General features: G+C 43.3%; 1 protein-coding gene across 1 annotated transcript in view; it reads left to right on the top strand.

Moving 5' to 3' along the window:
* Positions 1 to 412: 412 nt before the first annotated feature.
* bend7 (BEN domain containing 7) overlaps positions 413 to 16,139 on the top strand; it is a 48,603-nt gene continuing 32,876 nt past the window's right edge. The window contains exons 1-3 of the mRNA XM_072563045.1: positions 413 to 646; positions 4,122 to 4,196; positions 13,806 to 14,129. Coding sequence (XP_072419146.1) covers positions 586 to 646; positions 4,122 to 4,196; positions 13,806 to 14,129 — 460 coding nt within the window. The 5' untranslated portion in view covers positions 413 to 585. The remainder of the gene's footprint in view (positions 647 to 4,121; positions 4,197 to 13,805; positions 14,130 to 16,139) is intronic.

The raw sequence follows: 16,139 nt of genomic DNA, 5'->3' as shown, positions 1-16,139 counted from the left end.
GTCCCCCTGGTGGAGGGTGTAGTGTCTCCCTGGTGGAGTGTCTCCCTGGTGGAGGGTGGAGTGTCTCCCTGGTGGAGGGTGTAATGTCTTTCTAGTGGAGTGTCCCCCTGGTGGAGGGTGTAGTGTCCCCCTGGTGGAGTGTCTCCCTGGTGGAGGGTGGAGTGTCTCCCTGGTGGAGGGTGTAATGTCTTTCTAGTGGAGTGTCCCCCTGGTGGAGTGTCTCCCTGGTGGAGGGTGTAGTGTCTCCCTGGTGGAGTGTCCCCCTGGTGGAGGGTGTAGTGTCTCCCTGGTGGAGTGTCCCCCTGGTGGAGGGTGTAGTGTCTCCCTGGTGGAGTGTCCCCCCGGATGAAGGGTCCCCCTGCCTCAGGTCCCCTCGGGTGGAGTTCCTCTGCTCCTGAAGGCGGACGGTCGGTCGGGCCCGGCTCCGGCTCCGGCTCCTTCCCCCCCCCCCCTACCCTCTCCCTCCCTCTCTCGGTGATTGACGGCGCCTGGTCCCCGGCAAAGTGAAGCGGCCTCTCGGGCAGGCGGCGGGCTGAGTGTGTCCCGGCCCCGGGGAGGATCAGTGCGGGAGTTGCGGCGGGATCGATGGAAGTCACCGAGAGGAAACGGAGCAGGAAATCACGGAGCTTCAAGAGAGTGAATGAAGGTGAGAGACAGCGGCCCGGGTTAACATTAAACCATCAAACAGGAAAACTAACCAACAAAACCATTAACCAGGCAAACATAACCAGCCATACTATCAAACTGGGCAACAATAACCAGCAAAACCATTAACTAGAGAAACACCAAGCAGCAAAATCCTTAGCCAGGAAAACATTAACCAACAAAACCATTAATCCGGGAAACATAACCAGCAAAATCCTTAACCAGGAAAATATCAACCAGCATGAAACACTAACTAGCTATCACAAATTGAGATCCTATATCAGGAAATAGGGAAGGGGCATCTAATTTGAAATTGCATTTCCTGCAGAAGTTAGGTGTTTCCTTTCTCTGATTGTAATTGGGATCTAGTTTTATCATCATTTTTAGCAGAGTTTTTTAACCTGACGCTGCATCTTTGCCTGTGCTAATCTTCATTGCACCTCACGCAATTTCCACTGTGGGTGTGAAGGAAACTTTTTTTTAACCAACGATTGATCCCAACTTAACAGCCACCAAACCGAGAGAGGATTTGTTTCAGCGTCTGATTCCATCAAAACATAAACACATCCTGATTAACATTTAATCGGAAACACGCCTCAAATCAGCGGTTGAGGCGAGTACAAGACACTTGGACAGATACATGAATATGAAAGGCTTACAGGGTTATGGGCCAAATGGGACGAGGTCAGTTTGGATGATTTGGTCCGAGGAATCTGTTTCCAGACTTTTTACCGGATTTTCAAACCCAGATTGACAGAAGGCACAGACCAGATTCTGTACTTAATGAGAATTACTGTCTATTAAAGTAAATAGATTTGAACTACAGAAACAATTATGAACCATTGACATATAACTCTATAAATGCACTTATTATTTCTGCTTTACACACAGAGACTAAAACAAGATACAAAAAAATGGGTGTTTTGGGTGGAAGGAAAAACTGCAAAGGTGGTTCAGTGTCTGCACGGTTTGCTGAGCCAATCTTTTTCCTGATCAGAATACTGCTTCACAATCATCCTGCTCCAATTACGTCATTTTGGTTGCAGGAGTCAAAGGGTGACTGATTCACTTATAAATATCTTTGACTTATTAATTAAAGGCCCCAGCTTACAGCAACTGCTGAGGGAAAATAAACAGCTTGAGATGCTTTTACTGCACAACAAAAACACCTCCTCCCTGCTGAGAAGTGTGATGGCTTCTGGCCCAACAGCCTCAAGCTACCTGGGAACTCAGCATGTAGTTGTTATCAGACTAGAGCGGTGTATCATCGTTAACTGGTCATGAATCCAAACAGCTACTTGTTGCCAGCTGAAGCTTCATTTGTACATAGCTCCCAGGCTCCAATCATCTGCAACTAAACTTTCCCCACTGTATGAACCAACAACTGTTTCAACAGCATTGCAGTGAGTGTCAGGAACTGTCCCCAAACCCCCAGGTACCTTCCCCTGCAACCACAGGAGATGCAAAATCTACCGGCACACCACCCCCTTCTCCCACATTCAAGGTCCCAACAATCCTTCCAGGTAAACAGAGGTTCACCTGCCTCTCCTCCAATCTAGTTTACTGTATTCAGTGCTCCCGACGTGGTCTCCTTTACATCGGGGAGACCAAGCGTAAACTTAAGGAACGTTTCACTGAACATCTCAGCCCAGGCCCGCAGTGGCCAATTTGACCACCCAGTCACTGCTCATTTTAATTCCCCTTCCCACTCCCTTTCCGACAAGACCATCCTTGGCCTCCTCCATTGCCACAGCGAATCGGACGACAAATTCGAGGAACAACACCTCATCTTCTGCCTGGGCAGCTTACAGCCCGGAGGACTCAACATTGAGTTCTCCAATTTCTAATACCCTCCCCCTTCTTTTTCCCTCTTTCTCTCCCTCTTCCCCCTTCCATTCCCCTGAGTGACCCTTCCTCCCATTGACCAACCAGGTCATACCCACTACCTGTGCTCAGCTATCCTCACTTCACCACTCTGCCTGCCTACCCCCAACCCCCCCATTATCTGCAGCTCCCCTTACACCCACCCCCAGTCCTGAAGAAGGGTTACATCCGAAACGTTGACCTCTCCACCATCTGATGCTGGCTGGCTTGCTGTGTTCTTCCAGCCTCCTGCTTGTCTACCTTGGATTCCAACATCTGCCGTTGTTTTGTCTTTTAAAAAGAGCAGCAATCCTTTTGCTTTATCCTATTTCAGTCTACAATACAGTGAAATGAAAAGATCCAATCTTTACACTGATAGTTTTAATAATATTATCTGTTTCAAATAAAAGGAGAAAATTAGAAATGAATGAAAAACTGATTATGAACTCTAAAATTCAGTATATTTATAAAAGGAAACATATTTACTCAAATAAGTGTTTATGATAATTGAGCATGATAACAAGCAAAACATTGGGAGTTAATTAAAATACAATCTGCTACAATGATAGACTGGACTTTTGAAGGGATGGAATTCAATGATGGTTTTGACGTTTAGAACATAGAACAGTACAGCACAGTACAGGCATTTGGCCCTCGATGTTGTGCTGACCTTTTATCCTACTCTGAGATAAACTGACCTACATACCCTTCATTTTACTATCATCCATGTGCCTATCAAGAATCACTTAAATGTCCCTAATGTATCTGACTCTACTCCCACCACTGGCAGTGCATTCCACACACCCACCACTCTCTGTGTAAAGAGCCTACCTCTGACATCTCCCCTATATCCTCCTCCAATCACTTTAAAATTATGTCCCCTTGTGGTAGACATTTCTGCCCTGGGAAAAAGTCTCTGACTGTTCATTCTATCGATGCCTCTCATTATCTCATTCACCTCTATCAAGTCACCTCACATCCTTCTTTGCTCCAATGAGAAAAGCCCTAGCTCCCTCAACCTTTCTTCATAAGACACACCCTCCAGTCCAGGCAGCATCCTGGCAAATCTCCTCTGCACCCTCTCTAAAGCTTCCCCAGCCTTCCTATAATGAAGCAACCAGAACTGAACACAATATTCCAAGTCTGGTCTAACCAGGGCTTTTTAGAGCTGCAGCATAACCTCGCAGCTTTTAACCTCAATCCCCCTGCAAGTGAAAGCTAACATACCTTACGCCTTCTTAACAACCCTATCAAACTGTGACAACTTTAAGGGATCTATGGACGGGACCCCAGATCCCTCTGTGTCTCCAACTCTGTGAAGAACCCTGCCTTTACCCCTGTAATCGGCATTCAAATTCGACCTTCCAAAACTAATCACTTCACACTTTTCCAGGTTGAACTCCACCTGCCCTTTCTGCTCCTTGATTTTACTTATGAATGTTTATTGCACTGTTGTCTAAATACCTTACTAAAGGAATAGTGAACATCTCTCAGCCAGTTAGCTTCTCTTAAAAATATGATACACATTTATTTTTTTGAGCAGTTATAATAATTGGTTATGGGCAGCTAAACCAAAATAGTACACATTAACTAACCAGAGGTATTTGTTGCAGATTATCAAGATGATAACTGTTCTGACAGCAGCATTGAAAGCCTAGGGCAGGCACATGACACACTTTTTGTCACAGGTATGTTTTTATTTCATTATCTACACATTGTACAGAAAACAACAAAATATATATTGATACAACATGGGATTAGTGCAGTCAGTTCTTTGTTTATTGGTGTGGACGTGATGGCTCCCTTCTGTAAACACATAACGGGGTAAAAGGTTATCAGGGTAGGCAGCAATATGGAGTAATCAGATCAACCAAGATCTTATTAAATGACAGAGGAGGCTTCAGGGGCTAAGTAGCTTACTCCTGCTCTTAATTTGTGTGTAAAATATTCATATACTTCTTGCTAATACTCCCAATGCTTTTCCATTTTTACAATTTGTAATAACGCTGACTCATCATGAAGTTTTAGGCTACAGAGACAAAGATAATTCTTTTGCGCACACAAAACACCCTGCTGCTCCAAACTCTCTCATCAGCCCTCCACAATGTCTATTTTAGAAAACTTCTTTCTTTGTCTTGCCTATTCACCAGTTACAAACTAACCCAGTCAGAGATTGCGAATGGGAGCTAGGTATCAGGTCAGTCGTTAATAGGGCGGCACGGTGGCTCAGTGGTTAGCACTGCTGCCTCACAGCGCCAGGTACCCGGGTTCGATTCAAGCCTCGGGTGACTGTGTGCAGTTTGCATGTTCTCCCCATGTCTGCGCGGGTTTCCTCCGTGTGCTCCAGTATCCTCCCACAGTTGCCCATAGTGTTCAGGGATGTGTAGGCGAGGTGGATTAGTCAGGGGAAATTTAGAATAATAGGGTAGGGTAATGGGTCTGGGTGGGGTACTCTTCAGAGGGTCGGTGTGGACTTGTTGGGCTGAAGGGCCTGTTTCCACACTGTAGGGGTTCTAATTCTAATTCTAGGTGTGTTCAAGTAGCCTAGTCCTGTGCATTAGATTAGATTAGATTCCCTACACTATGGAAGCAGGCTGTTTGACCCAACAAGTCCACACCAACCCTCTGAAGAGTAACCAACCCAGACCCATTTCCCGACCCGACATTTACCACTGACTAATGCACCAAACACTATGGGCAATTTAGCATCGACAATTCACCTAACCTGCACATCTTTGGATTTCATTGTATGAGCATTTTTATTTCTTACAAAAGATTGCCCTGCTCATTGCTAAGTGCAATTGCAATACCTAGTTTACACCTCCGTGTGACTCAGGAGCACATATCCATGGTACCGGTTGTTGGTTTATAATGTGCTGTGCTACTGTATCAACTCATTTCTGTCTTCAAGCACAAATGGCAAGAGCTGATATTGAGAAACAGTGCACCACTTATTCATGTTTCACTTATAGAGTCATCTGTGAAATAATTTTGAAATATTTTCTCAGAATAAAAGACAAGCGATGTTATTTTATGGAAGCTAAAACTGAAAGGTTCATATTATGTACAGAATCACAGAAGGAGATCACTGAGCTCATTCAATTTGTACCTAAATTCCATCCAATTTTGTTATCTTTTGCACAGACCTCTGAGGTCCGTGTGTGGAATTGGAAGTCGGTGTTGAAGAAGGGTTACACCCAAAACGTCAACTTCCCCACCTCCTGATGCTGCCTACCTTGCTGTGATCCCCCAGCCTCCTGATGCTGCCTGCCTTGCTGTGTTCCTCTCCCTCCTGATGCTGCCTGCCTTGCTGTGTCCCCCCAGCTTCCTGATGCTGCCTGTCTTGCTGTGTCCCTCTCCCTCCTGATGCTGCCTGCCTTGCTGTGATCCCCCAGCCTCCTGATGCTGCTTGGCTTGCTGTGTTCTTCCAGCCTCCTGATGTTGCCTGGCTTGCTGTGTTAGATTAGATTACTTACAGTGTGGAAACAGGCCCTTCGGCCCAACAAGTCCACACCGACGCTCCGAAGAGCAGCCCACCCAGACCCATTATCCTACATTTACCCCTTCACCTAACACTACGGGCAATTTAGCATGGCCAATTCGCCTAACCTGCACATTTTTGTACTGTGGGAGGAAACCAGAGCACCGGGAGGAAACCCACACAGACACGGGGAGAATGTGCAAACTCCACACAGCCAGTTGCCTGAGGCGGGAATTGAACCCAGGTCTCTGGCGCAGTGAGGCAGCAGTGCTAACCACTGTGCCACCATGCCGCCCACTGGAGATTCTTCCAGCCTCCTGCTTGCCTACCTGGGAATAGAGTTGGCACGACGATCAGTGTGCATAGATTATTGAGTGTCTGTTCAGTCTCACACCTTAGAGGGAACGCTGATGCATACTGGCCTTTTTGAAGAACAATCCAATTCCTTCCCACCCCCTGTTTTTCCCCAATATCCCTGTACTTTCCTCCTTCAAATATTTATCCATTTCCTTTTTGGTGGTAACCTTTGAATCTGTATCTACTGTCCACTCAGGCAATGTTTCCTGAATTCTGGCCCTCCTGATGTCTCTAACCCTTTTACCAATCCTTTTTTATCTGTGCCCTTCAGTAATTGACCTTTCAACCATTCCTGCTTTCTGTTTGTTTATTTATTTAATTTTAAGCAAAATAGAAACCACAAGGAAAGGGCTGACTATTGTTAAAACCAGGAGGAAGAAACATTTTTAAACATAATTTTTTAAACACTTGACTGTCTACAGCTTAACTAAAAGTCACCATAGTCCTAGAGGACCATGGAGCTGCTCTGTCATTAGAGGGAGGGACAAGTGGAGGTTTAACCTGAAGGTGACCACCCCTCAGGTGGGGCTTTCATGGTGAACTCACTGCAACCATATCCTTCTGAACACTTCAAGATAATGTTTGATTATTTTCCTCATAACCCATCAACTGCTTTCCTTCCTCTGACAGGTTGAAATGACATACAGTAATAAGTGATAGTTTCCATAACTTTACAAGCTTTTCTCAAGACAAGTGAGACACATTTGGGCTGAAAAGTGACAAGTAACATTCATGCCAGACAAATAAGAGAGAATCTAACAACCGACCCTTGACAGTCAATGGTGAATTCCCCCATTGTCATAGTGGTTACCATTGAACAGAAACTGAACTGGACTCGTTTTATTTGATTTGATGTATTGCAGTCACATGTACCTAAGTACAGTGAAAAGCTTTGTATTGTAAGCAGTACAGACAGATCATAGCAAACAAGGACATACAGATCATAGGGTGCCTAGACAGAGCAAGGCATACAAGGCTATGGCTGCGCAGGGTGTGCACAAAGCAAGATTAACATTAGTGAGATCAACACAAGTTGAAGTTAGAGAGTCCATCCATCAGTCTAACAACGGCTGGGAAAAAGCTGTTCCTGAACCTGCTGGTGTGTTTTCAAGCTTCTAGCTACAGCACATGGACTGCAATGGTTCAAGAAGGCAGTTCACCAACACCTTCTCAAGGGCAATTGGGGATGGGCAATGAATGTTTGCCCCATGCGTTTCCTCAGACTTAATTGTGGCTTTAAATAAATATAATTGACAGATATCAGTTAATAAATCCAGCTCTGCAAATCTCCTGTGGTCAAAGGGGCAGAAACTTGCACGTAATGTTTAAAGGAGCAATGTTTTGTTAAATCATTCACAGGATGAGGGCTCACTGGCTAGGCCAACATTTATTACCCACTGTTGTGGTTCTGTTCGCCGAGCTGGGAATTTGTGTTGCAGACGTTTCGTCCCCTGTCTAGGTGACATCCTCAGTGCTTGGGAGCCTCCTGTGAAGCGCTTCTGTGATCTTTCCTCCGGCATTTGTAGTGGTTTGTATCTGTTGCTTCCGGTTGTCAGTTCCAGCTGTCCGTTGCAGTGGCCGGTATATTGGGTCCAGGTCGATGTGCTTATTGATTGAATCTGTGGATGAGTGCCATGCCTCTAGGAATTCCCTGGCTGTTCTCTGTTTGGCTTGTCCTATAATAGTAGTGTTGTCCCAGGCGAATTCATGTTGCTTGTCATCTGTGTGTGTGGCTACTAAGGATAGCTGGTCATGTCGTTTCGTGGCTCGTTGGTGTTCATGGATACAGATCGTTAGCTGTCTTCCTGTGTGTCCGATGTAGTGTTTTGTGCAGTCCTTGCATGGGATTTTGTACACTACATTGGTTTTGCTCATGCTGGGTATTGGGTCCTTCGTTCTGGTGAGTTGTTGTCTGAGAGTGGCTGTTGGTTTGTGTGCTGTTATGAGTCCTAGTGGTTGCAGTAGTCTGGCTGTCAGTTCGGAAATGCTCTTGATGTATGGTACCAGCCAGACTACTGCGACCACTAGGACTCATAACAGCACACAAACCAACAGCCACTCTCAGACAACAACTCACCAGAACGAAGGACCCGATATCCAACATGAGCAAAACCAATGTAGTGTACAAAATCCCATGCAAGGACTGCACAAAACACTACGTAGGACAAACAGGAAGACAGCTAATGATCTGCATCCATGAACACCAACTAGCCACGAAACGACATGACCAGTTATCCTTAGTAGCCACACACGCAGATGACAAGCAACATGAATTTGACTGGGACAACACTACTATTATAGGACAAGCCAAACAGAGAACAGCCAGGGAATTCCTAGAGGCATGGCACTCATCCACAGATTCAATCAATAAGCACATCGACCTGGACCCAATACACCGGCCACTGCAGCGGACAGCTGGAACTGACAACTGGAAGCGATAGGTACAAACCACTATAAATGCTGGAGGAAAGATCACAGAAGCGCTTCACAAGAGGCTCCCAAGCACTGAGGATGTCACCTAGACAGGGGACGAAACGTCTGCAACACACATTCCCAGCTCGGCGAACAGAACCACAACAACGAGCACCCGAGCTACAAATCTTTTCACAAACTTTGATTTATTGCCCATCTCTAATTACCCAGAGGACAGTTAAGAGTCAACCATATTGCTGTGGGTTTGGAATCACATGTAGGCCAGACCAGGTAAGGATGGCAGTTTCGTTCCCTAAAGGAAATTAGTGAACCAGATGGGGATTTTCTTTCCTGACAATCCGCAATGCTTTCATTCCTGCTGAAGGGCTTATACCCGAAACGCTGACTCTCCTGCTCCTCAGATGCTGCCTGACCTGCTGTGCTTTTCCAGCACCACACTTATCGGCAGTGGTTTCATGGTCATCATTAGACTCTTCATTCCAATTTTCATTGAATTGAAATTAGCTAATGACAGTGAGAGAGTAAAGTAGGATGTGATAGAAGACAGTATAAAGGCTAATTCTTTCCAACAATTTTTGTAGTTGCACACAGCATATTCTAAGAATTATTTATAAGCTCCTCTTTTTAATAAGTAATCTACATTGCAAAAATGAATATCGGAATTCAGCCATTGTATCTCTAAATATTTCCTCTTCAGGCACAGTGTTGTTACTTTTGGATAATTCCTTGGGACAATTCCCAACATTAAATGTGCTGTATAAAACTAAGTTGCAGCTTAGAATTTCCTGCAAAGGGCCATAGAAGAGTGACCCCATTATATTATATTAATAGTTTTTCTCTTCCATCACACTTGCTTCATTTTTGTAAATTACCTTGTATCTGTGCCTTCTCCTGGGGAATGGCTTAAATCATCATCTTTGATCGATGTGAGAGTAGTTCCAGCTGATTCGACAGATTACTTCAGATGACCAGCGATGAAAGTTTCTTTGTGTCATTGAATCCAAGTGCGACCACGGACCTTTATAGGTTAGGAAGAAGCCCATTGCTTCATTGTGCTTTTGGCATAGAGTCATAGGGATGTACAGCACGGAAACAGACCCTTCCATTCAACCCGTCCATGCCAACCCGATATCCCAACCCAATCTAGTCCCACCTGCCAGCACCCGGCCCATATCCCTGCAAACCCTTCCTATTCATATACCCATCCAAATGCCTCTGAAATGTTGCAATTGTACCAGCCTCCACCACATCCTCTGGCAGCCCATTCCATACATGTACCACCCTCTGTGTGAAAACGTTGTCCCTTCGGTCTCTTTTTTATATCTTTCCCCTCTCACCTTAAACCTATGCCCTCTAGTTCTGGACTCCCCCACCCCAGGGAAAAGACTTTGCCTATTTACCTATCCATGCCCCTCATAATTTTGTAAACCTCTATAAGGTCACCCCTCCGCCTCCGACGTTCCAGGGAAAACAGCCCCAGCCTGTTCAGCCTCTCCCTGTAGCTCAGATCCTCCAACCCTGGCAACATCCTTGTAAATCTTTTCTGAACTCTTTCAATTTCAAAACATCTTTCCGATAGGAAGGAGACCAGAATTGCACGCAATATTCCAGCAGTGGTCTAATCAATGTCCTATACATCCGCAACATGACCTCCCAACTCCTGTATTCAATACTCTGACCAATAAAGGAAAGCATACCAAATGCCTTCTTCACTATCCTATCTACCTGTGACTCCACTTTCAAGGAGCTATGAACCTGCACTCCACGGTCTCTTTGTTCAGCAACACTCCCTCGGACCTTACCATTAAGTGTATAAGTCCTGCTAAGATTTGCTTTCCCAAAATGCAGCACCTTGTATTTATCTGAATTAAACTCCATCTGCCACTTCTCAGCCCATTGGCTCATCTGGTCAAGATCCTGTTGTAATCTGAGGTAACCTTCTTCGCTGGTCTGATGAACAATCCAAAACTAATCCCATGTCTCCTGCATCCTCTTGACTCTTTATCTTGTTCTGCTTCAAATATGTGTACACTTTTCACTGAGAAAATTACAAGTCTCTGCCTGAGTACTGTATGTAGTAGTGTTTTCCAGACTTAAGCAACTTCATAAAGATTTTGCCCACACTCTCGTACTCTCCTGTTAGACACCGCACAGATGATAAGCATAAGCAGCAAGTGATAGAACTAAGTGCTTGCAATGGATTAAATCCAAGCCGTCACCTCCCTGCAAAATGCACTGCAGAAATTCAGCCTTAGCACCTTCCAAACCAATGACCACAACCATCTAAATGGACAAGAGCAGGTATCTGCAAGTTTCCTTCCAAACCACTCACCATCCTGACTTGGAAATACATCGCCGTCCCTTCGTTGTGTTCTCAAAGCCTGGGCAGTCTACCTACAGCAAACAGACTGCAGCGGTTCAAGAAGGCAACTTGCCACCACCTCGGGGGCAACGAGGGACGGTCAGTAAATACTGGCCCAACCAGCAATGTCTTTGTCCCAAGAGTGAATTTAAAAAAAAGAGAAATTGTTGGTTAATATAAAACAAAGATATGGGAGATCTGAAATGAACAAAATAATAAATTGTTGGAAAAACTCAGCAGGTCTGGCAGCATCTGTGGTGCTAGGAACAGTTAACGTTTTGTGACTCTACTTCAGAATAGACCCTTCTTTGGACGTCACTGGACTCAAAATGTTTGTTGTGTATTTCTCTACCCAGATGCTGCCCAGCTGCTAAGCTTATCTATATATTGTTGATTCCTCATCGCTGACTGTGTAATTAGAAGAATTAATATTTTACAATTTTTTTCTATAAAAATGCTTCAAAACTATTTTAGATCATCTTTCCTATTCATTCTATGCTGCTGTGGAAACAGTTCAAGTATCTACTTGAGTAGAGTTTGCCTTCCCAAGGATGATCTTGTGAGATCTACAGTGGCCTTAGTGATCCCAGTATAACACTGATGCCCAAAGCTGCATATGGTATCTGTACTATGGCATCTATGGTATCCGAAATATTTCTGCAAATTTATCATCACCTGGAGGTAGGGAAAGGGGATAAGAAGATCGACTTCTTACAACGTATGCAGGCTTCCTTACTGCTAAGCAGACTAAAACTCCAATAAGGAGGGTTCACTATTGATCTAGCAACAGGAGTATACAAGAGCGGTTCAGAGAAGTACATGCAGAGGAACACCCAGTCAATCATGAGCATATATAACACAGTTTGCTGTTAGAGGAAAGGTAAAATGCAGAGCTAAGAATAGAACTTGGAATGATAAAGTAGCCAACTATTTTGACAGATAACCATAGTTATTGACATTCAGCGGAATGCAGGAAAATATCTACAGAAAGACGAGCAAACTAAATAATGAGCGGGATGCCATAAGGGAGCAATTGCAGAATAAGTAAGAGGCTAATGTAAAGCAGACAGACAGCAGAGGAATAACCTCATCAATTAAAAACAAAAGACCATGATGGGAATGGATGGACAGGATAGTACAATATTTATCAAGAAATGACAGAAAGGTTATATCATTATTTTGCTTCAATACTTACCAGGGAGCTAGGATATTGAATAACACTGCATGATGTTATGAGCAATGTGATAAGTGCATTTCTAAAATATATTAAAAAAAGGATGTAAACTTAATAATTTGGAGGATAAACGCCTAGTCTGGATAGATCCAGATATTTTAAGAGAATCCTGGGAAGAGGTGTCAGAGGCATTGCTACTCATATTTCATAATTTTTTTTAACAAAGACTGTAGTGGCAGAGAACAGGCCAATAGGACCAAGGATGGATCTTGAAGTAATCAATTCGGCCATCTTTCTATCTATGTTACATTGATCAAGTTACATTGCTTCTTTCACCACAATACTTGGATGTTTTTAAGGGTCCTGCTATCACACTCCTTCAATACCTTTTGGACGTCCTAACAAACTGCATCTACTGCATTACGTGTTACTGTCCAGTTGGTAATTTGTTTCAAAGAGGTTTCTTAAATTTGTCATACACAACTTGGTTTGAACTATAATGAATGTTCCAATAAAAAGGTATCAATTTGAAACGTTAGCTCTGTTTCTCTCCCTGTCAGATCTGCTTGGCATCTCCAGCATTTTCTATTTGCTTTTGCCTTTAACCGACCTTGTTATTTTGACTAATATTTTTAAATGATAATTCATGATGGAGTCTGCATCTGAAATGTACCACTGAGTTATTTGGTTCATAATTTACTCTTTGATGTCCCCTTGAACAGAAGTCTCCCAATGGTTTTCGTCCAGACCCTACCACAATTTCTAAACATGTGATCAAAGCTTCTGCTACTTCCTCAGTGGCTTCTTTCAGCAGCTTGGGATGTTTGCCACAACAGAATAATTTTACTTTTAAACACTTATAATCATGAATTGATGTGGAGGTGCTGACGTTGGACTGAGGTGGAGAAGGTCAGACATCACGGTGGTTAGCACTGCTGCCTCACAGCGCCAGGGACCCGGGTTCGATTCCCGCCTCGGGCAACTGTCCGTGTGAAGTTTGCACATTCTCCCCATGTCTGCGTCGGTTTGCTCCGGTTTCCTCCCACAGTCCAAAGGTGTGCAGGTTAGGTGAGTTGCCCAAGCTAAATTGCCCATAATGCCAGGTACATTAGTCAGGGGTAAATATAGGGTAGGGGAATGGGTCTGGGTGGGTTACTCTTTGGAGGATCGGTGTGCACTTGTCGGGCCAAAGGGCCTGTTTCCGTACTTTAAGGAATCTAATCACATGATTCCAGGTTATAGTCCAACAGGTTTTTTAAAATCACAAGCTTTTGGGGTGCTGCTCTTTCACCTGACTTCACTAGACGAAGGAGCAGCATTTTGAAAACTTGGGATTTCAAATAAACCTGTTGGACTACAACCTGGTGTTTGACTTCTGACATAATCCTGAATTGCACTGTTTTTCATGCACATATAACAATACAAGCTTTTTTATTGAATAACTATTGATGTAATTTTCAAATTGAATAATTATTGGTGTAATTTGCTAGGTGACGTATGCGAGGGATTGAAGAAACAAGTGTCAGGAATGAGACGCTTATTAAATAACAAGGTTAACAGTGTAAGAATCCATCAGCAAATGATGCCTGGTCGAGAAAAACTGAAGGAGGAACCAGGAGCTTCAAATTTAACATGGCTGCAACGTAATATAAACCAGGTCAATGTCTGTCCCGATCAGCCTCATTCATCCCAGAGTACAATCTGGAAAGATATCCAAACTCAAAGACAGAAATCCTGTGTTTCAGGAGGATATAGTGGCGAAGGATCCAGATCATCTAAACCAGTCATAGCAGCGAATACTGAAAGACTTCAAGGTATGCAAGAAGGGAATGGTGTGTGAATTTTTTATTTTAGAGAGAGTATGTGAGTTTTAATAATCTAGTTTCTTTCAGAAAAAATGAAAACATTGTGTGCCAAGTACATTTTTCTGAGCTAAAAAAATGTTTTAACAATCTCCACCCAAAATATTATTGACTTGTGCCTCTCAGCAGTTTTCAAAAGGTGCTCCAAACACACACCTTTTAGAGGTGTGAACTTTATGAAGGAGATGAAGATCAATCCAGTGATTTCAACACACCTTTTTCTGTTCTGTCCGGTAACGGTAAGTATACAGAACACGTGAGATATAAACTTATCTGATCAATAAGATAAGTATTCTTGGGACATGGGACTTTTTTCATGGCAACTCATGTGTAGTGTGTAATAGATGGAGCTAAGTCATCCCACAACTAGTGGATAAGCTCTGCAGTCCTGCCACACCCAGTCATAAATGGGGGTGGGTGATCAAACGATTAAGGATGTTCCATACATATTTTATCATCAAGAATTGGGGACACACAACATCAATGTGTAAAACAAGGCTAAAACTTGGATTGAGTAGAGAAAGAATTTCATTACCTGGAGGGTTGTGACTCTTTGGAATTCTGTGCCACAGGAAGCTGTGGATGTTCTATTGTTGAGCATATACACGAATAACATTGACCTATTTTTAGACAAGGAGAGAGTTGAGAAATATAGAGTAATGCAGGAAAGTGAAGTGAAGTGGAGTTAAATGATCAACCATGATCTCATTGAGTGGTGAAGTAGGAGTGAAGGGCTGAATGGCTTCCTCCTGCTCCAATTTAATTTACTCTGACTCATACAAAGTGGCTAATGGGCAAGTTTCTGCAACTGGATTGTTTGGATAATCCAGCTCCTTTTAATTTTATTTTACAGCCTGCAGGAAAATCAGTTTTGTATACTAGGTTTGAAATGCCAGCTTTGATATTTATCAAAGTGTCTCTGTTATCCAGGAATACTAAATCATATTTACTCTTATAAAAGTCACCCTGTTGTGCCAAATATTCCTACTTACGTATACAGGGGGTCTCTGACTTTTGAACATCTGACTTGCAAATGCTGGTACATTTGAACACTATCCCACAATTATACTTTTCAAGATCCAACATAGGAACATTCTGTTTATTTATGAATAGCTACCTTATATTGTCCGGCTTGACCTTTGTACAAATGAACTTCTGAACATACTCAAGGTTGGAACCCTTTCTCAACCTGGAAACTGCCTGTATGTTGGAGAGGTTCTGGAATGTATTGAGCACTTCACCTACATTGATCCAACAGTATAGCAGCCATGCCAGCTGAGTATTTGACAACTAAAACATCACCAACAGCTCTGGTGTATGAAGCAGTTGTTGTCATCGCATTTCTATACTGCAGTAAAACATTGACTGTTTATCCAAACAAATAAGACTGCTGGAGAAGGTGCATCATCCATAATCAATGGGAGGACTGTCTAAACAATATGAGTGTCTTTCTGAAACCATCTCCACAAACATTCCAAAAAGGTTATCTCAAAACCATCTCCATGGTTTTGTACACCATCTCTGGATGGCTGAAAAATGTTTCCCTCAACCGCTCCCATTTTTTTCTCAATTCTCAAATGATCAGCATTCTAGAGTAGAACAAATAAAAAGCTGTAAGCACCCTCTGAAGATCTCCTCACATTAATGACAAGGAGGAGATTACTACCAAATCAGACTACTTGTCCATCAACCTGGATCACACTTTGAGTCCAAACACCTTAAAGATGAAGCAAAGGGAGAAAGCAGAGAAGGAGATATTGTAGCCTGGAAATTGCCAGCTATGCTTAGTGGCTTGTACAGAGAGGAGAAGAGTCAATTCTCTCGTAACTCACAAGTCACTTTATTAATGTATTAGTCAATACATATGTAGCTTATATGTTTTACCACAAACTAGAACCTATTTGTACACCAACACTCCCTGAGTAGTCCAGAAATATAAAGGCTAATACCTGAGCAGGAGAG

The sequence above is a fragment of the Chiloscyllium punctatum genome, chromosome 44, assembly GCF_047496795.1.
Source record: "Chiloscyllium punctatum isolate Juve2018m chromosome 44, sChiPun1.3, whole genome shotgun sequence".
NCBI classification, from domain to species: domain Eukaryota; kingdom Metazoa; phylum Chordata; class Chondrichthyes; order Orectolobiformes; family Hemiscylliidae; genus Chiloscyllium; species Chiloscyllium punctatum.
Note: the sequence above shows the minus strand (reverse complement) of the source record. Positions and strands in the feature narration are given on the sequence as shown.